Source organism: Delphinus delphis, chromosome 15 (assembly GCF_949987515.2).
Source record: "Delphinus delphis chromosome 15, mDelDel1.2, whole genome shotgun sequence".
NCBI lineage: Eukaryota > Metazoa > Chordata > Mammalia > Artiodactyla > Delphinidae > Delphinus > Delphinus delphis.
Window position 1 is genome coordinate 52,323,263 of NC_082697.1, and position 25,887 is coordinate 52,349,149.

The 25,887-nt window shown below is 46.4% G+C and overlaps 1 protein-coding gene across 3 annotated transcripts in view; it reads right to left on the minus strand.

Annotated features, from left to right (window-relative positions):
* Window positions 1-19,226, minus strand: part of ADCY9 (adenylate cyclase 9) — a 136,648-nt gene extending 117,422 nt beyond the window's left edge. The window contains exons 1-2 of one of the 3 annotated variants that reach the window (XM_060031653.1): window positions 19,111-19,226; window positions 12,804-14,539 (exon numbers count right to left, since the gene is read on the minus strand). In XM_060031653.1, the coding sequence (XP_059887636.1) occupies window positions 12,804-14,496 (1,693 nt within the window). In that variant the 5' untranslated portion in view covers window positions 14,497-14,539; window positions 19,111-19,226. The other 2 variants (XM_060031651.1, XM_060031652.1) reach the window with 2 other exon arrangements.
* Between the last annotated feature and the right edge of the window lie 6,661 nt (window positions 19,227-25,887).

Genomic DNA, 25,887 nt, shown 5'->3' on the forward strand with positions numbered 1-25,887 from the left:
TATTTGGGGGTTTTTTTATGGAGTAAAGTGAAAACCAGGAGCAAACCTGTTATAGGAAAGCATACGCTGATAGCTACATAAGCTGATAGCAAGACAGCAAGCAGAAAAAGTATTTAAAAACATAAGAACTGGAAAAACAATAATCTTGGTTTATTTAAAATAAAGCAAAAAGTCCGATTTTTATAGTCAAATTGCTATATCAATAAAAGCCAAATAACAAGCAATAAAAATAACTGAGTCAACAAGAAAATTAAATTTTATTTGGCATATTTCATTTTTATGAAGGTAAAAAGTGTTTTATACATTTCAGAAACACAGAACCAAATGTTTAAACTGCTTAACCAGGAAAACATCTGATTGACTAAAGGGGGAAATCCTGAGCTCTTCAGAAAACTTGACAAATCCAGAAAGACTTATTAATACTATATTTGATATCTATATCTAACAACGTATCAAATGAGGCTGGTTTCAAAGTCAACCACATGCTACTCCCAAAGCTGTCTATTCAGGAACTGGCTGGGAGAAAGGAAGGGAATCAGAGAATTTAATATTTAATCAACATGGATCAAGCTTAGAAAAGAGAACAGCTGTTAAAAAAAAAAACTAAACTGATTATGTGAAACTACAATTCAGTATTAAATCTCATTTAATCATGTCTCTCAGGAAAACTTCTAAACACTAGTGAAAATGAAATAGCCATATTTTAGTCAAGTTATATTATTAAATAATAAAAGATTTTTTATCATTTCAATTTATTTTCAAACAATCAGTTTGTTGATTTTGAAAAAAGAATCACTTTTCCATCAACCGATGAATGGATAAACAAAATGTGATCTATCCATACAATGGAATATTATGCAACCAAATAAAGGGATGAAGTACTGATACAGGCTACAACACAGGTAACCTTGAAAACAATATGCTCAGTGAAAGAAATCAGACACAAAAGGCTGCATATTGCATGATTTCATGTGTATGAAACGTCCAGAATAGGCAAATCCACAGAGACAGAAAGTAGATTAGTGGTTGCCAGGGCCTGGGAGGTTTAGGTGGAAATGGGAAGTGAGTGCTAATGGGTACAGAGGTTCATTTGGGGGTGATAAAAATGTTCTAAGATTGATTATGGTGATGTGCACACATCTGTCAATATACTAAAAATCACTGAATTGCATACTTTAACTGGTACAGTATGTGAATTATATGTCAAAAAGAGCTGTTATTTAAAAAAGAAAAGCTTAAAATCAGCCACTCTAAGAACCTTGTTCATATTCCTTGTTCAGGAAAGTTCCACACACCATAACCAATGTTGTTGAAAGAAACAGAAACCTTAGTGCAAACTGGAACACCTCCAGGGGAGTATATGGAATTGGAAATTTAATAGCTACTAAATAAAGTAACATCATGACTAGAGCTATGAAAGCAAACATTTGCATTTGAACTTCAAATGGCAGAGGGACAAAGTTGTTATCTTAGAATCATCAGCTCTGAAAGTGTTCATAAATCACAATTTCTTTCAGGAGCCAGAAAGAACACAGAGTTAATTAAGTTATTCCAGCTGAGAAAGTCACTATGAAATGTGTGTTAGAGACCAGAAAAATCCTTTGAAATGTTTTGTTTGCATGGTGTTCCAAAAGTTTTTAACCTCCTGCAATTACTGACACACTGAGTCAGTCGCCTTAGCTGGTAGAAAACATATGACTCCAACGGGCTGTGAATAACAGTTTCTCTGAGGGAAGCTACAGTTTCACAAGTTGGGCCTTTGTTGAGGTGAAATTCTCTCTCAGGTCAGATGACATATGTACCCAGAGTCAAAGCTGTCTTTCAGAACAAAGTAGAGTGTTTTTCCTTTTCACTTTGTTTCTCCAGCCATGCAAATCACAGAAAATGTTATATTACTTTCCATGAGCTGCTTTGCTATGCTTCGCTATTTGTAAGAAAGGATAAGAAAACCATTCAATTTCTTTTATAAATCCTTTACAATTAAATCCAAGGGTTTCCTTTTATCATTTGGTGACCTCTAATTCCTAATTAAGAGGCCTAAGCTAGACACTTTCCAGGTGTATTAATTTGGGGGCTACTAAAGTCACACTAACTACACAGTAAATACATAGGACCCTGGCATACTAACTATACAGTCAGCAGATCCAGGAACTCACCGTCAGGAGCAAGTGAGTCTTTTATTAACGGAATAATCAGTAAGAACACTATTAATCCAGTATTTGCTCTGTCCTGCCAGTGAAAAACTTGCCAACACAAGTGAAATTCATCTTACTGGCAACTAACCTTCCAATCTCTCTCCAAAGTAATGTTCAAACAGAAACTGAAGCACATTTTTTTAATTTAATCACTTCACATTTTCTCCAAGCCATTTCAAAAGTAGTTCTCAAACTTTCAAAATAAAATGGGTTTCCTCTAATGATACCCTGGCTTTATATAACAAATGTGATTTTAAAAATGTGTAAATTATACTTCTATAACTCCATCTTATTTACTTATATTTAAAGGAAGTAAAGAATCCTTTAGAACATTAAGAATTTCACCATGCCCCGCAATTTAGCGGTTAGGTAAATCTGAGTTTCCATGTGCTAAATTTATCTAAATAAGGGTTCACAGTTTAAACAAATGAATGAAGAAGAAACCAGTTTTTCATATGAAGAACGCGTACTATGTTCCAGTCACAGAAGCTCAGCTATTCTTAGAGAAGGGTGGGGGATTTAAAGCGCATCTAGTTCAAACTTTACGTTTTACAAACAGGAAGAAACTGAGACAGAGAGATTAAATTATTTTCCCGAAAGTGTTTAACTAGTTAGTGGAGAAAACATCTCAAGATGAAAAGCTAATCTACTGAACAAATTTATTTTTTCAAACAATAATTCTATAAAACTACTTTTCTTTCAGAACATCACCCTTCCCTGGTTTTAGACAGCTCATTCACAAAACAAAAATTAACATTAATGACCACAAGAAGCATTTCTCATGGGGAAAAGAACTTGTTTATGAAGTTACAGAATGCAGTATAATCCACACTTGAGACGTTAACACTTAATAGGGCAGAACTAAATCAATGCGCAATAGTCTCTTTCACTTAAAATGTCAAAGTCTTAACGGGATATTGTATGTTGATATCCATAAACAAGAATATAAATCACCTGCATGTGGGTTTTCTTCCTCTCTACAAACTACGTGGTAAAAAACCAAAGTTAATATTTCCCATACAATTCAAACACAAATATAAATATCTAAAAGCTGATTTCAGTAGCACATTTTTCTTTGGGAGAAAAAAAAATGAACAGAATTTAATAGCATTACATAAAAATCCTGGAAATTATGCACAAAGATTATGCTGGAGCTTTGCCGAAAAAAGGGTATGCTGGCTTTCCATGTGCATAAATTATAATCAAATAGGAATTGTAAGGAGCTACAGCATTATTAAAGATAAATATACTTCCTGAAATCTCCGTTTTAAAAAGCTTAAAAATGATTGCGTAAACTAAGCCATTCAACCCCATATTTCCTGAACCCTAAATAAACACTTGGGTTTTCAATCCTCTGAGTTCCTGCCCGGCGGCCTTCCCCGAAGAACTCAGGAGCCCGGGAGCCCGGGACTGCCCACTGTCCCACACGCATGGGCCCATTTCACACTCCCGGGCACTCTCCCCTCTCCTTCCCTAAGTTCTTTAATGATCCTACCAGTAGCCTCTATTTAATTAACCACTCAACTATTCCTGGAAAACCAGTTGTTGCCTTCCCTCTCCTTTCTGGTTTGTTCCATGTAAATGTCTGGGTTGTGGTTATTCATTCATTCATTCATGTCACAAATATTGAGCATCTGCTATATGCCAGCTATGTTTCTGGCACTAGGAATACAGCAGTAAATAAAATGTGCAAACATTCCTGCTCTCAAGACACATTCCAGTGGGGTGGAGACAGATCAGAAACAAAATAAGTAAGTCAAATGCACATTATACATGACAGAAAGGAGAGTGGCAGGGCAGTCATTCCAGGAATCACTATTCAGAACAAGGTTCCTGTGAAGGGGATTCCTGAAGTTGGGCCTCCTGGAACCCTTCACAGCTGTCCTGGGGGATGGGGCTCGACGGGCTGGGGGCACACTTCAGTCTGCAAACAAGTGATCTACATTTTGGTCTAGGATTTCTTTCATTTCTTTCATTTTATTGTTCTTTATCCTTATTTACCAACATTCACAGGCACCTGTCCCTCAACAGGCATTAGTGGGAAGATACCAGAGACAGATATGCTGCATTGCTCTATAATTGTCAATTGTAAGAATGTAAATTAAAGCTTCTGAGGAGCTTGAAAAAGCACAAACCATTTGTTCAGCAGTGCTCTTTCTTCATACAAACATGCATATAGTGTTAATTTTCTTTTCAAAAAAGAGGGTAAACCTTACCTCAGTCTCGCTAAACAAACATACCAGACAAACAGAATTAATGAGATTTTAATGCCTATAATTTCTCTACTCCATAAAAATGTTACTCGATGAGTACAAACACTGCCAGTTTGTATGAAAAGGATTCAGAGGCCAACTGGAAAGGGTTCTCAGGGCCCAAGACAGGACAATCTGAGCATCAAAAAAAAGAAAAATGATATCTGTAATGGAGGGAAATACACCAAAGAAGCTAAAATCCAAGAGTTTATATTGATTCTTGAAAAAAGCCACTGGTCACCTTCACAAGATGTTAAGAAACCAACTCAGCCTGAAACCTGGAGGATAACGGGAAAGAATCAAGGAAATAGTACACAAACTTCTCAACATACACAAGTCCCCAAGATCCTAAGATTTCACAATGGCTGAGGTAACAACGTGCCTGAAAACATTGAACAGGAAAGAGCTGAACAAAGAAAGGTATAGGTTTTTTTCTGTTGTTGCTGCTACTAAGAAAACTGTCCCCACTTTCAGTAACACTATTTGGTGAATCTAATCTCTACGGAGAGTTACTATGTGCCGAGTACTTTTCTAAGTACTTAATATCATTTTCTCTTTTAATCCTTAAAACAATTTCTATGAAGCGGGGACCAATGTTTTCTAATACAGTCCTTTGGGATTAAATATTGGCTCCACCACTTAGTAGCTTCTTCTAGCTGTGTGACCATTGCAAGTTACTTAACCTCTCTGTGCTTCAGTTCCCTCACCTATAAAATGGAGATAGTAAGTCTCCCTATCTCCAGCCCTTTTTGTATAGAGCATTTGTTTAGGTGATTATTTGATTAATGTCTACTTTCCCTTCTAGGCTGTAGGGTCTAAGAGGGCACAGAGCTCTATCTCCAGAACCTAGTCCAGGCCTCACAAATAGTAGAAACTCACTTGATACTTATTTAATAAATAAATGAGTTTACAGCAGAATACAGTAGAGCTGAATAACTAACTACTCTGGTGTAAACATCGTCCAATATCTCCAGAGTCCCAAAGCTAAAGATTTTCCCATAATTTCTCAACTATCAAGGGTCACATCATCTTAAGTACCTCTAAGCTCTGGGGACCAGAAGCAGCCCAAGAACAATACTGCCTAAACTCCCTAGAGTTTTTCAGTAAAGAAGCTACCAAACCTGGCAGCTACAGTTTAACTAGGGCAAGTTATTGGTGTTCTGTATTTTGGACACTTGCCCTTTTTCATTCGAGAAACTGACACAATCACAGTCCCTGGTGTGTTCTGGGTTTCAGTACCCAGTTATGCAAGATGTGCACCAAACAGAGTGCCGGAAAAAAGAAACACCCTTGAGTGCAGTACAAAACGTGACTCCCCAGGCAGAAGAGTTGGTTATTATTTATTGAACGCCTGTTGCAATCAAGTCACTATGCTAATAAGTGCTTTACTTGAATAATCATCTCGTTTGAGTCTCCCAACAGGCCTCTGACGGAGGAGCTATCATTCCTAGCTTGCCCAAGGTTCCACAGTTCAGAAATGAGAAATGAATCCAAATGTATGGGAAACCAAAACCCACGCACAGGACCGCTATACTATTCTGCCAAAGGGGGAGCCCGGCAAAAATAAATCAAAAAACAAAGTTGACAGTCTTCATCCTGACCCCTCAACACCAGCAGCAGAGATCTGGCAGAATCACAAAGGATTTTTTTGAGAAAAAGGAAATGTATGAACTGAAGTCACTTGCTACTTCCACAATAAATGTCACATGTCTATCCTAATTCCAGTGTGAACTGTCCCATCTACATGAGAATGTGTGTTTGAGGAGTAGGTACAAAACCCTCACTCTTCCTATCTTACCATTTAGGGAAGCAGTTCTGAAAGTGCGGTGTGCAGACCCCCATGGGTCCCTAAGACTTCTACAAGGTATCTGTGAGATCAAAACTATTTTCATAATAACACTAAGACATTATTTGCCTTTCTCAGTGTTGACATTGGCCTTGATGGTACAAAAGCAAAGGTGGTTAAGACTGCTGGTGCCTGACTAAACTGTGCTAGTCATCAGTGAGCTCTGTCTCACCACACACTTGCAGAAGGAAAAAACGGTCATTTGCACTTAAGAATGTCCTCTGATGAAGCAGTAAAATCGAATAATTGTGTTAAATCTTGAGTGTGTGTCCCTTTAACGTTCTGTGGGATGACATGGGAACAGCACCGCCCAGAGCACTGACGTGATTGGTTGTCACCAAAAGCATCTGCACACCTGTTTGGGCTGCAAGCTGAACTAGCTGCTTTTTTGATGGAACATCGTTTATACTTGACCCACAGACAGACTATGGTCACTCAGACTTGAGTATCTGGCAGACCGTTCCTGAAAAATGAATGAAATGAGTCTGTCGCTTCAAGGAAAACAACTGACAGTATTTGTTGCCAAGGATGAAACTCAAACTTTCAAGTGAAAACCAGAATTTTGGAAAGCTTTTATCTGCCACTGTGAAGCTGACATCGTCCCTATATTTAAAGACTTCGCTTCTGTCAACATTTGGAAGATCTGCATAACTCAAGAAACCATAATTTTCCAAATGACCAATACATGACGTTAGAAAATCACACCCGGGGAAAGGTTCGTTTAAAAATCCAACGGGGGCTTCCCTGGTGGCGCAGTGGTTGAGAGTCCACCTGCCGATGCAGGAGACACGGGTTCGTGCCCCGGTCTGGGAAGATCCCACATGCCACGGATCGGCTGGGCCCGTGAGCCATGGCCGTTGAGCCTGCGCGTCTGGAGCCTGTGCTCCGCAACGGGAGAGGCCACAACAGTGAGAGGCCCGCGTACTGCAAAAAAAAAAAAAAAAAAAAAATCCAACGGGGTTTTGATAGCAGACGAAAAAACTGATTAGTAGGATTTCAGATTCCATATTGCAACTAACCCTTAAGAAACTACCACTTCTTGGATGTTGGTACAGTATCAAAGAAAAACATCCACAATTGTCTAAAACAGCTATCAAAATGCTCCTCCACTTTCTAATTATATATCTCTGAGAGCCAGATTTTCCACACATTCTTCAACATAGTGCAACAGACTGAAGGCCAAAGCAGTTAAGAAAATCCAGCTGACAGGCTTAAAAATGGCTAAATGGCTAACATGGTAAATATTTATTATGTGTGTATGTGGAATGACTATACTCTCACAATATCGAAATCCAAACAGCAATACCAATTAAGTCACCAATCAACAGAGAGACGAAAATTTAAGCACATGTGCACACACGATAGAAAATTCACTGTGTTCTTTTCAAGATTATTATTCCACAGCAAAGTACATAGGCGACACTAACCAGTAAGTAGAAATACAATTATTATTTGAAGGCTGGCTAGTAAATGAGAACCCCGAAATTTCTTTACTTATTCTGTTTGCTTCTTTTTAATTTTTCCTTCTTAGTTATTCTACCTGAAAAGATTATCCTCCCTGCTTCATTCCACCTGAAATTCAGGGAACCATTCCCTTAACTTTCTTTGCCAAAGGCTAATTCTACTCAAAAGCTGGTCCTCAGAATTAACAGCTTGGGGTGGGGGGGTACCTCCCTGGTGGCGCAGTGGTTAAGAATCCGCCTGCTAATGCAGGGGACACGGATTCGAGCCCAGGTCCGGGAAGATCCCACATGCCGCGGAGCACGGGTGCACTAAGCCTGTGTGCCACAGTACTGAGCCTGCGCTCTAGAGCCCCTGAGCCACAACTACTGAAGCCTGCGCACCTGGAGCCCGTGCTCCGCAACAAGAGAAGCCACCACAAGGAGAAGCACACACCGCAACGAAGAGTAGCCCCCGCTCACCGCAACTCAGAGAAAGCCCGCGCACAGCCATCCATCCATCCATCCATCAATCAATAAATATTAAAAAAAAAAGAATTAACAGCTGTGTGCTCCTCTGGAAGCCACATAATTTGGTCTGAAGGAGCCTGAATAAACGGTCATCGGGGGCTGCCTGAGCACCGACTCCACAGCTGTTTGTCGTCTCCGATCCCAGATGTCAAGCCAAATTTTCTGCTTCATCTTATCTCTGCCCCTTGCTACTCGAGAGGCTGTTTCGACGTGCACAAGCGAGTCCGTGCAAGGACGCAGGTGAGCAGGGAGTTTCTCTTCAACATGACTTAAGAGCGGACACCAAGCGGTCAGCTGTGGGCAAGCACTACCGTGGCAAGGGTTACAAGCTATCCAAGCTACCAGTTGAAGCCAGGGGTGCATTTGAGCAAGCAAACTGCACCCTAAACTAGTGTGTAGCCAGGGCTCCTAGCTGTAGCTGGCAGGGAACCAGGGAGCCCAGACTTCAAGTTTGGGACAGCTGCTGGCAAAAGCTGAAGCGCCAAGTATGTCTGTCCACTGTCAGTTTGAGGAGTGGCCCCAGACAGGGGCTAGACAGGGACTCTTCCAAGTGCCACCTATCAGCACATGGCGAAGGGCTCGGTCACTGAGGTGGCCAGTGGGTAACCATCTCTACCAATGCACATCAACAGATCTTTCCCCGAGCTAAAAGCTTGGTTTGGGGGGGAAGTCTTGTTTTGTTTCTGCACCTAACAATGCAGTAGCCTCAACATTCCCTTCTACAAATACATGAGTGTTGGTGTCGATTTGGAATGACTGTGCACCTTCGTTTTACCTTCCTAGTATTTAAGAGAAAATATGACTGTATTTTCTGACAGTTTCACTTTCTTTGTGACTCTCTACCTATGAAAGGAAAAACTAACAGTTCTAGACAACACTCCTCACCTTTTTGCTTGTGGCCCAAGACAGAACGGAACAGCCAGTACCCTCATGGGCCCGGTGGTATGTCCCAAATAGTGTGAAAGGATCCTTCTTCCCATCACTCAAATCAGACTATTTCTTCCTAATCTTTAATAATAATTGCCCCTCACTTTCTGGATCATTTCCAAAATCCTAGTCCTGTGCTGAAAATTCTTTCAACCTTCTCTCTAAGTGATTGGGCACCCTCTCTAAAATTTCACACACAAACTTTATCTTTTACTTGTTTATTGTCTGATCATCCTTTTATAACAGAATCACCACGAGGGCAGAAATTTTGGTGTTTTGTTCACTGCTGTATCCCCAGCACCTAGAAATGTGCCCAAAACAAAATAAATTATCTGTTGAATGAATGAATGGACAAGCCAGGGGCTCCTGGCCTATCTCATATTCTACAACTTGATTCTGCATTTTCCATTCACACCACAGAAACTTCAAAGGCCTCTCACCCATGACTGATGTCAAACTGTCCCCATGTCAATTCCAGAAACTTGAAAAGCCATTTCCGGTTCAAAGAATCAAGCCCCTTGCCTGCCCCCGTCATCTGTTTAAATACGGTTATAAATCCAATCCAGCTGATCTTACTGCTGCTCACATCTATCCCCTCATCTCCACTACCACTGCTGTTACCTTGGTCTAAGCCACTATTGCCTCTGCCTGGGATTTACTGAAACAGCTCACTAATCACCAACTCACATTCCCTAGAACTGAAAGAGTAAACTTTCTCAAATTGCAAATCAGATCACCTAAGCTTCCTGCTCAAAGCCCATCAGTGGCTACCCATTACCTACAGGATGGAATCCAAACTCCTTCCCAGGTAATCGCAGTCTTCCTTGTCCTGATGAACTACTTAAACTGCCCAGTCCACCAAGAAACGTAAACCCAAGCCTTTGCCCACGCTTCCTCCTCTGCACCGAATGTCCTTCTTTTATCCACTGGAAAGCCACTGCTCGACCTCAAGACCCCCCAGGTGCGTGCACCTCTCTACTGTATTCCCACCTCTGGACTCGACGATGTTTATACCCTCGAGCTCCCCCAAGTCACAAACCATCACGACTCCACCTGTGCGTCTATGGGGCCAGGCGCCGTGAAAGCACAACAAAGATGTTCTCGGGGTGAGTGAATGTGCAGAAATGATGAAAGTCCACTTCCCACAAAGCCTGTTCAGACAAATTACAGAGCGGCAGCTTCCTTTCACACCGCCAGGCTAGTGCTGGAATCCCCAGTTTATTCAATGGATATTCATTTCTACAGAATCCTCTACTGGTTATTTTTAACCCCAAGATCAGAAAAGGGGACAAAAGGACAAAACTGCCAACACTGCGTAGAGAAAAATATCTGCCACAAACCCAAAGATGGGCTAAAAGGAATCTTATGTATATAACCTTAGCCCTCTGTATGAAAAGGGTCTTCTACAAACTATGCTATCATCTCAACTGAGCAGATTTGTACAATGTCAGGAAAATTGAACTGTGCAGTTTCAAAAAAGGTCAGGAAGTTGTGTAGACATCCTCTATTACTGGGGTCCCGTCCAGAGGTTTTCAAAATGTGCTGAATAAAGCAAAAATCATGGTCTCAGGGAAACTGTTAAAGGAAAGAATATCATACCAAAAAATCACTGGTTAAGCTAAGCCTTCTATCCTTCCCCATATCCCATCCAGTGCTAAAACTTTTCCTTATAAATATACAGTGTACACAAATTTAAAGAAAAGGTTAATTTACGAAATTTACACTATGTGAGTTTTTCCTAAAAATCAACAAACTCATTCTGGCTTTTCTTTTTTTTTTTTTTGGTCAGTGTCTTTGAGACCTTTGATCTGTAAGTTGAAAATAAAATTACACATAAATTAACAAAAATGGGTATTGCCAAAGAATCAAAGACCTGGCAATTTCCAGACATACTTAATGATTACATCTGTTTTTATTTTTGAAATTCAAGTAATACACTGTTCAAAGCACCACTTACAAAACTGCTATCATTGTCATACTTAATCTAATGTAGTACAGCGCTGCTCCATTCTCTGGAATCTGTCCCACAACCCCTGAGGACAGAGCCTGAGACACTCAGATCCCAAAGGTGCCAAAATGTCAAGCAGGGATTACATCCGCACCCCACTCCACTGGCACCTCCAGATTCCAGAGCAAGAGACACCCTCCTGCAAAGGAAGACACTTGTCACAGCAGAATCTCTTAAGCGAACTACAAAGTATAGTTTCTGACCTCATCAATGTAGCCTTGCAAGCTATTGAGGCAGAGAGAATTATGCAGTGAAAATATATTTCTACTCTACCCACAAATTCTTCAACTGTTGGCAAAATTAACAGAATAAAGAAAAATTAGGATAAGAATAAAGCACCCTCACCAGATAATAGATAAGTAAATGACATGGAACTCCGATCACAAGCAGAGAAAGAAAATATCAACTGAGCACACGGGACTGTGTCAAGGCTGACAATTTACCCAGGCCCTCAAACTCAATCACTTACCAGGGCCGATTTACACTATTACTTCTCCTGTCTCTGATTTAAGCTGTTACTTCTCCTTCTGAGGATTCCATACCCTGGGGCTTTTCACTGTGTAATTATGCAACGTGGGGGCACCACAAAACACAATACAGCTTTACAAATGTTGGCTTTTTAAAAATTCATGTTATTTTCCCTACATACTTCCAAAATAGATGTTCCCCTCAATCCAGAAGACTTTAGTAAAATATAAGGACAATTTTAAAAAAGGATGGGAGAGGATGTTATTTAGAATTCTTACTTTTGATCCCACTTACTTATACATCATTTCCCAGACCTCAAAGATTTTTGCCCTAAGTGAAAATAAAAGAAAAATAAAATAAAAGAGGCAGCTCACTGAAAACATAAAGAATAGCAGTAAGGAGCTTAAGACAGGGACACATCTGAGGGGTTGGGGGAGGGGGTCTAAACTTTCAAATCACCTGGTTGTCTGAGAAGTTCAATATTCTAAAATGCTGCAGTCTATAAGGTAAGACAAATACCATGATAAGAAAGCATTGTTAAATAAATGAAAGCTGAAAATGCAAACATTTTAAAAAAAGAGATTTAGGCAAAAGGCAGTGTGCACTTAGGGGTACATAATTTCATCTAATTCTCAAGGGTCTTGCAGGGCTGAGCCGACTTCCTTATCCCAGCAAAGTGAGGCCCAGAGAGGAGAAAAGTTTTATTCTTCACATTTTTGGAAAAAGGCATAGAAAAACGTTTTGATGGGGCTTCAGGGTGACCAAATGGATCACAAAGGCAATTTCTTAAGGTGTTTCAAAGTTTTGACCACTGAAAGGCTCCAATCCCCTTACACTCATCAGACCTGCCCCAGAATCTCAGAAACATTAACAGCCGACTGGCAGGATACATATTGTCAAAGTTCTCCTTCCTTCAAAAAAAGGTGTCATCTATGTCAGCACTGTCAGGGTGTGAACAGATCTGTGATACCTCACTCACTGGGGGAAAAGTCCCACTGGTCCTGAGATGCCCCCATGATAAGGTGTCCGAGAACAACTGATCTGCCTCCAGATGCTGACAGTGGAAAAAGACTGTTTTGTTTTTCCAACACAAATGGGATTGGGGAAGGAGATGACAAGGCAAAGAAATGCACATACCTTTCAACTGGTCAGCAACAACGTTCTGGCCGAGGCGTTCAGTAACCTTCCCATCTTCCATTTCGTACCGGTCATCTAGGTATTTTGCAGTGGCCTCGGAAATGTGAACCTTGCCAGCCACTCCCAGCTGCTCCATGAGATTGGCCAAGTTCACATCATTGGACCACACGTCGAATTTAAACCTCCTCATGCCCAAGATGCCGCACAAGACAGTCCCCGTGTGAACCCCAACGCGCATGTTCACCATCTCTTTCTTCTCTTGGCAGAACTGCTCGATAGCCCTTATCATGCCCAAGCCCATTTCAATGCAGCAGTAGGCATGGTCGGCCCGAGGCTCGGGACACCCGGCCACACAATAGTAGCAGTCTCCCAGAGTGCTGATTTTCTCACACTTGGTCTCCTCGCACAACCGGTCGAAGCGGCCGAACAGATCATTGAGGAGCCCCACCAGGGCATGGGCGGACTTATTGGCACTCATCTTGGTGAAGCCCACAATATCTGCGAATAAAATACTGACCTCTTCGATCTGCTGCATTTTGAATGGGCGGAAGGCAATAGGGGCTTTCTGTATGGAAGACTTTTTCTTCCTGTTCTTGGGGCTGGAGGTGGCATGCCTTTTGACAGAATTCTCGCTCTCCTCGTCCCCCTGCTTCATCAAGTCATCAGCTATGATTCTTGGCATCACAGAATGAATCATCCTCTCTTTCAGCGCTTTTTCCACTTCCAGATCCTTTCCATGCATAATTGACTGGCCCACCTTGAGGAAGGTGCTCCTGGATCTCACCTGGGACATGATGAACAGGTGGATCCCAATGGCGTGAATGCAGACATGCAGCAGGGCTCGGCTCAGCAGCTCCCAGTGCAGGGCCTCTGCTCCAGGTGAGGGGAAGCAGCCTTTGTCTTGGAAATGATAGCCAAAGGTCTCAAAAAGAACAGAATAGGCCACTCCCAAAATCAAGCTCAAGTACAAAGGTAAGTGCATGACGGTGTAGAGCAAAAAGAGCACTTCAATGCACATGGAAAAGCTCCCCACTTGAGATAAGCAAGTGTCTGTGGGCCTGGCTGCCCGAGTATGATTGAAGCTGTCAACTCGTCCTGAGAAGGGCGTCAAAACCTGAAACTGGGAAGCCAGAGTCAGGGCGAACACCAGGAGGGTAAGAACCAGCGAGGTCCACACGTAATGCCGGGCGTACAGCTTGGTGAAGGTAAACAGAAAAAAGCCCACACACACCACGAGGAAGCACAGAGCAGGGGCTACCATGACAGTCAGTTTGGATCTCATGTGGACCCCAAAATAGATGCTCCAGAGAAGGCAGGCGAAGCCAATGTAGAAGAGCGCATACCGGAAGCGGCGCTGGGTCTGCGGGAAGCAGCGCTCCATGCAAGCCTCCTCCAGGTTCATGGAGTCGAATTTGGGGTCCCACCACCGACTGGAGGCCCTCTCGAACAGCTGAGGCAGCTTCTTTTTCCTGCGCAGGCGGCCTCCGGCGCCCATTCTCCGGGGGACGCCCCCTGAGTCCCCGGAGCTGCTACAGCTGGAGGAGATGCTGTACTTGCAGTGTTTCGGGTGGCTGTTGGAGGACAGCTGCTTGGGGTTGATTTTGACCCTCACGCTGTTGCTGTCTCCGCTGGAGTCACAACTCACCTCGGTGCTGTGGTGCTGCAGCAGCTGTTGGTGGGGCGGGGAAGCCATGTTGCCGAGCGCTCGGAAGCCTCCCGGCCGGGGTCACCGGAACCTATCAGCGAGACAACCAGAGTTACACTGGCATCTGTTCCTGCAGGTACGCACACCTGAAGGCCACGAGCTCTACCGGTTTCCTAAGTGGGGGCCCCGGCGGTCTACTGGGAAAGGCACCGTCTGCTCACAACAACCGGGTAATGTCTGAGCGCCACTCCACCGTCCCCCCTCGAGGCCAACCGCAGCCACCGGGGCCGGACCTGGAACACACGGGGGTCCGAGCGGCGGCCGTCCCCGCGCCCGTCCAGCGCCGCCCGAGCCCGCGGTGCGTTTCCTACGCGCGCACTCGCCTGCTCCGCCGCCGGCTCCGGAGGGAAAGTCCAGCCGAGCCCTCTCACGCCGCGGGCCGCTCTCGCAAACACAGCTCTCCCGGCGGCGGCCGCGGGCCCCTCATGCTGCGCACAGAGCGGCGCCTCGGCCGCTTCAAGGCCGGCGGCCGGACCCCCGCCCCCGCCCCGCGCCCGGCGCCCTCGCGCTCTACTGCTCCGCTGGCGGCGGGCGGGCTGCGAGGCCCGGCGCAAGTTTGCGGATCCCGCGGCGCTGCGGCCGCCCCCGTTGGCGCGGCTCGTCTAGCGGGGCCTGACCCGGCCGCACCGCCCCTCCCGGCCTCCGGGGCCAACCCCGCGCCCCGGAGCTGCCGGGCGCCGAGCGCAGGGCGCGGCGGGCGCGGGCCCCTCAGCCGGCGGCCCGTCCGCGGCGCTGCCGCAGAGCCCGCTCCCGGGACGTCCGCCTGCCCACGCCTGGGGCGGCCTCCCGAGCTAGAGATGCCGCCGCGGCCGCAGCCGCAGCCGAGCCCCTCGATGCCGCTGCCTCATGTCGGAAGAGCCGCCGCCGACGCCACCGCCACCATCTCCAGCCCCCTCCCTCTCCCCCTCCCGCTGTCACTGACAGACTCGCGCCCGCGCCGCCCCTCGCCCCGCCACAGCGCGCACGCGCGGCCCGCGCACGCCGCCGCCGGGCCCGGGTACGCGCACAGTGCGCGCGCCGGGACAGCAGGGCTGCGGGACGGGGGCGGGCCGCGCGCTGTGGCGCCGCCCTCCGCCCGAGGCCGCGCTGCGTCCAGGCCGCGGGCTGCAAGCACTGGTTGGGCTGCGGGACAGCGGGCAAGTTGAGAGGCTACCGTTCCCCGCGGCTCGACACCCCCCAGACCCGCTCCGGGAAACCTAAGGGCATCTGATAGTTAAGGAGCAACTGGGGTGTGACGTTTGGGATATGAAAATGTTTGCCCTCCTGCTCGGCACACCTTGTTTATAAATGAAAGTTTGCAACTATTGCTTGTGCCTAAAGGGAGGGTCCCCTTTCTTCATAAGCAATGAGCAAGTGTCACCCGCGGCCCTAGGCCCTCCCTGAGCGCGTTTGGGGCGACCACCGCAGTGCAATCCGAGCCCCAGCCCCTGCTGGCCCGGCCTGGCGGGCCTCCAGGGCGCGTGGGTGGCCCTAGAAAGTTGGTGACACTGAGAAGCAACTCCTCCAGCCCCAGGGAGAGTTTCCCTTCCCATCCTTGGGTCGTCTCCCCCTCCTCCTGAACAACTGTTTTTCCCTTTCCACAAATGAAGTTTTCAAAGGAGTCTGCTACTCCCGCGGCAGTGTGACAGTGGCCTCTCGAGCATTGTCTGCAATGTGAAGTACAGTCCTCTGCTCCCCAGGGCACCAGTCCTGACCCTTCTCCACACACTTCACAGTACCTCCTGCCAGTCATGGGGGTCTGCGCCCTCCTTGCCTCACCAGGTTTCACTGTTGAATTAGAAAATAAAGTATCAATAAAATGTGGCTTGTCTACAGCATGGAATACTATTCAGCCATAAAAAGGAGTGGTGTGCTGATTCATGTTGCAACCCAGGTGAACCTTGAAAACATGATGCTAAGTGAAAAAAGCCAGTCAGGAAAGATGGCATATTGTATGATTCCATATATATGAAATGTCCAGAATAGGCAAAGCCATAGAGACAGAAAGCAAATTAGTGATTGCCGGGGAGTGGGGATGATGGGAATGAGGAGGCAGTGCTAGTGGGTGAGGGGCTTCTTCGGCGGGTGATGGAAATGTACCCCAACTAGATGGTGGTGGTCACACAACACTGTGAAAGTACTGAATGCCACTGAACTGTACACTTTAAAATGGTTCAAATGGTCAATTTTATGTTGTGTATTTTACCACAATAAAGAAAAAAGAAAACCAAAAAGTAACACAGTGTCTTTGCCATGGTTTTTCTGCAAAAAGTGCATAACCTCCATCTAATCATGAGAAAACATCAGATGAACCCAAATTGAGAAGTGTTTTTCCAAGTTATTTACCAGTACCCATCCAAAGTGTCAAGGTCATGAAAGACAAGTAAAAGACTGAGAAGCTGTCACAAGTCACAGAAAACTAAAGGATACAACAACTCTGGATCGTGATTTGGAACCTGGAACAGAAAAGGCCGTCTTGGGGAAACTTGAATAATTTCTGGAGTTTAGTTAGTGGCGTTGAGTTGTGAGGTGTTAATTTCCTGGTTTGGATCATTGTACTATTGTTATGATTAGGCACGATGTTAACATTAGGGGAAGCTTGGGTGTATGGTATAGGGGAACTCTCTAGTACTTTTTGCAACTTTAAAATTGTTTCAAAATAAACATCATAAAAAGTTAAAAATAAACCTTTATTGAGCTTCAACTATGTGCCAGGCACTCTCACATATTCCATTTTTGCAGATGAAGAAATTTGAGGTTCAGAAGAGCAGAGTGCACGGCACAAGCCGGTCAGTGAGACAAGAATAGGAAACTTACATTGAGCGAATGTGCCAAAAACCACTGGACGCTTTCACTTGTGACCTTTTTGGTCCTTACCACAGCCCTCTGAGGTAGATATCATTGTCCCTATTTTAGAGATGTGAAACTGGGGTTGGAGAGTGACATGTCCAAAGTCAGACAATGGGCTAGGGACAGAGTTCAGATTCAAAACCTGATCAGACTCCTGCAGCCATGAAGCTCTGAGCGGCCCAGGCACCACCCTCTGTGAGCTTCCAGGTGGCCCTGACTCCTCTGTTGACCAACCCAGCTGAACAGGCAGCCCTTGGCGACAGTGCTAACTGTGCACCTGCGAGCTCCCCATTCCTCATCTCCTTCAATAATCTGAAAGATTGCCTATCTGTGCTTTTCCTCCCTTCTGCAAATCATTTCAGTCCTCCCACCACTTCTGGTGACTTTGACATTATAAATCATGTCAGATTTTTAGACACAGGGAATGATCATACCCACCTCCCTCCTTCTCTTTTGTATGTCTTCTAGAAGCAGTTAGGCAGCATTCCCTGCTGTTGAATGTCCTCAATCTCCAGGTTAGGGCGTGAGCCATTCCCTAAACCCTTGGGATTGAGGACGATGTGCCTGGCACTGTGGGTTAGGTCCTGGGTGTACGATGATACACCATCTCTGCCTTTAAGGGGCTTGTAGTAGCTGGGAAAGATGCCAAGGGAAAGGGATGGGTTAAGAAAATGGAATCAAGATCCAAATGAGGCCTGTGTATTGTAATTGGTTGAGGTAGCTCTTATGTCTCCTTTTTTTTTTTTTGGTTTATTTTTTATTGAGGTAACGAGATCTTGATTCAAACCAATCAACTCTATAAGATTTTATGAGGGCTTCCCTGGTGGTGCAGTGGTTAAGAATCCAGCTGCCAATGCAGTGGACACGGGTTCGAGCCCTGGTCCGGAAAGATCCCACACGCTGTGGAGTAGCTAAGCCCATGCGCCACAACTACTGAGCCTGCACTCTAGAGCCCATGCTTCGCAACAAGAGAAGCCACCGCAATGAGAGGCCTGCGCACCGCGACGAAGCCGGCACACTGCTCGCCACAACTAGAGAAAAGCCCGCACACAGCAACGAAGACCCCACGCAGCCAAAAATAAATTAATCATTTAATTTTAGAAAAGATTTTATGAGAGAACCAGGGAAATCTGAACACTGTATTTGATGATTACTAATAAAATATTGTTATAATGGTAAAAAGAAGAGGAAAAAGGGGGAGGAGGGGGAGGAGGGGGAGGAGGGGGAGGGGGAGAAGAAAGAAAGAAAAAGACAATGAAATTAATTAAGCTTGGTGACAGATTACATGTGACGGAGAGTTCTACAAAGGAGGTAACTATATTCTCATTCTCCCCCAGACCTGGAGGGTAGTTGCTGGAGGGCCCTGAGTCCCTTCTTCTCCACCCCCAGCATAAAGGTGCCTGATACCCTGAACGTACAGGGAAGATGCTTTCTCCAACCATCCAACCCGGGTTGCCACTAGATCTGCCAGGGTTTTCTCTCCATCTGTGATATGTGTAGAACTTCCACCCGGACACAACGTGAATCAGAATGCGTCCATACAAACTACAAAAGTTTTCGGAAAGCCTTGCTGGCCCCATCCTGTCATCCTCGCCCGCCCTCCCACGCATGATCACCTGATCAGTGAGGACCTCTGCTCTGAGCTGCTAGAAGTCACCGGGGTGACAACCGTGACTGGCTCCGTATGGATGGAGCACCACATTATTTTTGGTTGTCAGGTGGGCAACCCTCTTGGAGAACCACCCACTGCTACAAGGGATTCCCCTCTCTTACCTGCTCATGTGTCCCAGGCTTTGATTACAAGCTTTGAGTCCTTTCTTCTTTCAACTGATGAGGGTGAGTTTGTAGGAATCTACCCACATTGTTTTTCACCATTGACTTCCTCCATCCTGTTGGCTGGTGACAAGTCTTGGGCAGCTGCCTTCACGCTGGCAGAAGATCAGATTTCTGGGCAAAACAAAAGAAGATCAATTAGAGAAGATAACCAAAATCCCTTGCAGACTCCTCTATAATCCAGGAGTCTTCAATCTAGTCGTGTATATAGATTCTAAATCCTGCTGTGCCTGGTACATAGCCCAATAACACCTTATTGAACGAATGCATGCGGGAATTAAAAGAGATAAGATGTATGTGGGGGACTTTCCTGGTGGTCCAGTGGCTAAGACTCCGCACTCCCAATGCAGGGGACCTGGGTTTCCCTGGTCGGGAAACTAGGTCCCACATGCCGCAACTAAGAGTTGGCATGCCGAAACTAAAAGATCCTGCATGGGGCAACTAAGATCCGGTATAGCCAAATAAATAAATATTTAAAAAAAAAAAAAAAAGATTTATGTGAAATAGTTGAGCTCCCCAATACTTTTTTTTTTTTGGTTTTTTGGTTTTTTTTTTTTGCGGTACGCAGCCCTCTCACTGTTGTGGCCTCTCCCGTTGCGGAGCACAGGCTCCGGATGCGCAGGCTCAGCGGCCATGGCTCACGGGCCCAGCCGCTCCCTGGCATGTGGGATCTTCCCGGACCGGGGCACGAACCCGTGTCCACTGCATCGGCAGGCGGACTCTCAACCACGGCGCCACCAGGGAAGCCCTTTAAGCACATTTTAAATCCTGGAAACATTAAAAGCTTGGAAACCACCTTTTCCTCCCTTCTTGAGTTACACGGAGGCACGTTCAAAGACAAAGGTTATAGGTGCATCAGGACACAGATAAACACAGTGTAAATCATAATGCAAGCACCTTGGGTTTATGAAATACTCTATGGTTTGCAAGAGATTTGTGCCTATACTCCTCCCTTTGATTCTCATGGTAGTGCTGGGTGGCAGGGGGACAGGACACACTGGCCCCTGGCACAGAGACAGGTACCGAGACAGCGGGTAGGTCCTGAAGGTCCAGAGAGTTTCCAGTGCAGAAGGGGGTCTAGATTCCCAGGCCCACCATTCTCTCGGCTCCACCCTGATAGTAGTAAGTACTATTACTATTGCTTGCTCTGTGTCTGGCATTTTCCATTTACTACCTCATTCAATCCTTACCCACCCTTTGGGGAAAAAAATGTTTAGCCAACAAACACTCCAGGAAGGATCTGAACTCAGATGAGTCCCCGAATGCCACCTTCTAAATCAGTGGCATTCAGTTTACTCCAGTTCCATCCTGTCCCAATCTGCTCATCTGTGTTTGGTCCCAGGTACATACAGGGTACTGTGCGGCTGGGCAGCAGGCTGGAGGGGATCAAGCTCCCAGGCCAGGCCAGGGCTGGTCTTGCTTCCCTGACCCACACCCATGACTGGGTGAGGTACTGGTGTCCTGGGGCTTTTGTAACAAATTACCACAAATTTGGTGGCTTAAGACAATAGAAATTTAATTCTCTCACAGCTCTGGAGGCAAGAAGTCCAAGATAAAGGTGTCAGCAGGGCTGTGCTCCCTCCGGAAGCTCTGGAGGAGGACCCTTCCTTGCCTCTCCCAGCTTCTGGGGGCTCCCGGAGTTCCTTGGGGTGGGGGCTGCATGGCTCCAGTCTCTGCCTCCATCCTCAAGTGGCCCCTCTGTCTCGGGATCTCCAATCTCCCTCTGTCTCACTCTTATAAGGACAACTGTCATTGAATTTAAGGCCCACCCAGACAACCCAAGAGGATCTCATGATTTCAAGTTAATGACATCTACAAAGACCCCTTTTCCAAAGAAGGTCACATTCACAGGGACCAGGGGTCTGGAGCTGGGGGGACACTTTTCAGTCCACTACAGGAAGGAGGCAGGTCGGCCTGCAGTGTCACCCTGTTCTTGCAGTGGTAGCTGCTCCGGCCACAACCCTAGGATGGGCCAGGCCTCCGGCAGGCAGGCAACAAAACCAAGGCCGGGCGGTCTGTCATCCAAGAATCGGGGAACAGGGCTGGCATGCTGGTGCCCGGGGCAATGGGCGAACACAGTGCAGGTCTAGGCAGGAGAGAGATCACTGGTTCCTGAGATTCAGGGAGGTTGGGGACAGAATGCTAATTTCAAAGGCCCAGGGCAGCGTTGCCAGGACAGCGTAAAACCTCATTCCTGGGCTGCTCAAGTATCCCGAGAAGGCGGAAGTCGTGTTATCCCCTGTGGCCGGGCCACAGGGCCCTGCAAGGGAGAGGGGGCCAACCTTGCTTGACTAAGCAGCCCAGAGCTGAGCTTCCTCCTGACGCCTTATCAGCTGAGCCTGTGGTCACAGTGCCGTTTGCAGGACTGTGGCCCCACCACTGCTCAGACAGGGATGGTGGCCATGCAGGAGTGTCCCAGCCGCCAGGACAGGGACACAGCAGAGAGCTGGCAGGTTTCCGTCCTCCCTGGCTCAAGGTGGAGTCACAGATGCCTGGCCACAGGCAATTCTGGACTTCGGTTACATTCAACAAACCTGCTACCTGCTTCCAACAAGCAGGGAAGGGGGAGAAGGCATTGGCAGAGGAGGGGATAAGCCTTGAGGACCTGCAAGTCTCGGTAGGGCTCAGGGAAGGGGGCAGAGTCTCTTGGGGATTCTGGAAGAGGCAGCATGACTGTGTGAAGCCGAAGTGGTGGGCTCTGCAGTGGGACTGCCCGACTTCAAACCACAGCTCACTGTGCAACCTTGGGCTAGTTACTCAACCTCTCTCAACATAGGAGCTCTGCTCTATAAACTGAGACCCAAAATAGAAACTACTTCACACAGTTATTATGAGGATTAAATCAAACGAGCCAAAGAAAGCACTTCACACAATACCTGGTATGTCAGCCAGTTCACAACAGCAACATCGGAGGTGAGTCTTGCAGGAGGGTGTGAAGGTTAACTTCATGTGTCAAACTGACAAGGCCATGTCGCCCAGCTGTGTGGTCAAACATCAGTCTTGGTGCTGCTGTGTGGGTGTTTTTCAGACGTGCTTAACATTTAAATCCACAACCTCTGACTCAAGCAGACCATCTTCCCTAATGTGGGTGGGCCTCACCCAATCAGTTGAAGGCCTTAAGAGAAAAGACTGAGGTCCCCCAAGGGGAAGAAGTTCTGCATTCGGACTAGACAGCAACTTGGACTCATGGACTTGCCTGACTCTCCAGCTGCTGCCTCTGCCGTGCATTTCCGACTTTCCGGTCCCCAAAACCTCCCTCCGTAAACACATGTCCCCTTGGCTGTTTCTCGGGAGACCCTGACCGACACACCACACTGAGTCTTCCAACCCATGTGCACGGCTAGGGGGCTCCCCATGAGGGAGGAGGCAGCACTCGGTCACGGGAGAGAAAAGGACGTCCAAGCCAAGAAGGCGCCTGCCCCACCAGGGGCTTCAAGGGACGAGAGGCAGATGTCACCACCTCACAGTGAAGCCCGAGGCTCAGGGCTGAAGGGACTTGTTCAACGTCACCAACTCAGAACGGAGCTGCTGGGCCTGAACCCGGATCTGCCGGACTCACAAACCCGGGGCTTCTCCCATCAATCAAGTGAATGTCATCCATGTGGGGGGGGGGGGGCGAGGAGAGGAATTAGCAGGGCAGGGAAGAGGGTGGAGGGCTGTGACAGGGGGCGGGGAGTACAGGACAGAGAGAGGGTCAGAGAAACCACAGGAACCCAAGCCAGGCAGACGGGGAGGGTGAGCCCAGCACTGCTTAAAGAGTTGACTGCATTTGATTTAAACACGCCCTGTTTGGGCTCAATATCAATTCTCCCCTGGGTCTCCAGCCTGCCACCTGCCCTGCAGACTTCAGATCTGCCAGCCTTGCAATAGTGTGGGCCAATTCCTTAAAATAAATCTCCCTGTGGATGGGTGGATGGGTGGATGGGTGGATGGGTGGATGGATAAATAAATAGATGGATTGATGGATGGATAGATCTAGATATACAGATACCTCTAGATAGATCTAGATCACCCATTTATATTACCTATCTATCTATTCATCCATCTACTATGTACACACCTGTTGGTTCTGTTTCTCTGGGGAACTCTAATAGCGGGGGCAGTAGAACCAGTGTCCAGGAGCCGCAGGATAAATGTCCCAGAGAGAGGTCCGAGCAGGTGGGCTGTTCCGGGGAGGTTGAGCAGGCCAGCTGGGCACAGGGCAGAGGGGACATGAGGCAATTAAGCAGGACAGGCAGGGTGGGACCATGTCAAGAGGAGGCATGTGTGTGCCGGAGCTGCCCTGGCAGAGGCAGCCCTTCACAGAGCACATCGGCAGGATGCCCCCACCCACTTCTGTCTGCTTTCACAGATAGAACCAGGGCGCTGCAGAAACATGCTTGCGAAGAGAAAGGAGCCTACCTCTCATCCACCAATGATGTCATGCACAGATGCAGACACATCCCTGCCTGAGGGCACCATGGCTCAAAGTCAGGAGGAGGCAGAAACGCTTGGGAGGCGGCTTTGCAAGTCTCTCTTTGGAAGCTGGGTGCAGCCGCCCTACACGCGGATCTGGAATGTGCCCGCAGCGAAGGGACTTCCTGCACATTTCTGAGGTTCAGGGGATTCTGAAGGTAGGGGCTGGCATGAGAGAACAGCCTCCTGGGACGGAGGCTCCAAAAGGCAGGCAGTGGGAGCTGGTTTCACGGGAGCCCTGCTCACAGCCCGGGGCCAGAAACATCATCCCCACCAGACACGCTAAAAGCCGACCAGGGCACAGGTCGGCTGAACAGACCTCATGGCCAGTTCACGAGAGAAAATAGCCCGGTGGCAAAGTGGAGTTATTCAGTTCCAGAGGCTTCTCTCTTCTTTTTTTTTTTTTGCGGTACGCGGGCCTCTCACTGTTGTGGCCTCTCCCGTTGCGGAGCACAGGCTCCGGACGCGCAGGTTCAGCGGCCATGGCTCACGGGCCTAGCCGCTCCGCGGCATGTGGGATCCTCCCGGACCGGGGCCCGAACCCATGTCCCCTGCATCGGCAGGCGGACTCTCAACCACTGCGCTACCAGGGAAGCCCGTTCTCTCTTCTTTATTAACAGGCTTCCCACTGGGAATGGATGCTATGCTTGCCCTTCCTAATGGCTGACTGCTATAATATCATACATTTGCACCCATTCTTTCTTCCAACTGTATAAATGCCAAGATAGGACAAGGACAGAGCAGAAGTCACAAAGCTCAAGTTTAGAACATCAGGGCCAGAGTTCCATTTCTACATGGAGGCCTAGTTATACTGCAAAAAATCCTCATGTTCCAAAACACCTAAAAAGAAATATATATATTTTTTATTCTGGTAACAGAAACATAAAATTTACCATTTTAACCACTTTTAAGTGTACCGTTCGGTGACATTAAGCACATTCATATTATTGTTCAACCATCACCTCCATCCATCTCCAGAACTTGCTCATCTTCCCAGACTGAAACTCCGTCCCCATTAAACACTACGTCTCAATTTCCTCCCTGTTCCCAGGTCTTGGTGACCTCTATTCTACTTTCTGTTTCAATGAGTGTGACTATTCTAGGCACCTCATCTAAGAAAAATCATACAATATTTTTCCCTTTGTGTCTGATTTATTTTACTTAGTATAATGTCTTCAAGGTATATCCATGTTGTAGTGTGTGTCAGAATTTCATTCCTGGGGACTTCCCTGGTGGTCCAGTGGGTAAGACCCTGCGCTCCCAATGCAGGGGGCCCAGGGTTCAATCCCTGGTCGGGGAACTAGATCCCGCATGTGTGCCGCAACTAAGAGCAGGTGCAGCCAAAATAAATTAAAAGAATTTCATTCCTTTTTAGGGTTGAATAACATTCCATTGTATGCATGTAGCACATTAATTCAATGTACATTTGGACTGTTTTCACCTTTTCACTACCTTGGATAATGCTGCTATGAATGCTGGTGTACAAGTATCTATTTCGAGTCTGCTTTTTCTTGACTTAGTGATTTTTTTCTGAGTGTGAAAATTATTGATATTAAGTTTTTCATTATTATTTATCTTATTATCTTTATAATCTCTGTTGCATTTATGGTTACGTCCCCTTTCTAAATCTTTATACTATGTAATTGAGACTTCTTTTTTTCTGGATCATCTTGTCAGAGATTTACCAACTGCATTACTCTTTCAAATAGTTAATCATATTAGTTAGAACTGGATTTGGCTCTGGGTTACAGAAAACCTCCAAAGAGCAGTGACTTAACATGCTGTCACTGTGAAATGTCCAGGGCTGGTCTGGCCGTCTACAGTGTCAGAGAACCAGGCTCCCCCGATCTGTTGCTCTTTCATTTCCAAGGAAGGAAAAGTCACTGCCCAATATCCAAAGATCACCCTGTTGTCCAAGACAGTTTCTGGAGCTCCAGACAGGAAGAAGGAGAAGGGAGAGAAGAAAGGCACACCTTCTTTCTTCCATCTCCTGAGAACTGCACACACCACCTCTGCTCACATTTCTTTGGCCAGAACACAGTCATATGGCCAATCAACTTGCAAAAAGTCAAAGAAATGTTTTGTCGTTTTCTCCTCTCCATATTTTGCTTTCAACAGTCAATTATCTTTCAAAGAAATATTTTTAATGAGAAAAACTCTTCTATTTCACCCCTCCAGTGGTCTGTGTTCCTATGTGTACCTCTAAGTTTCCATCTGCTTTCACTTCTTTCTGCCTGAAGAATATTCTCTAATATTTCTCAC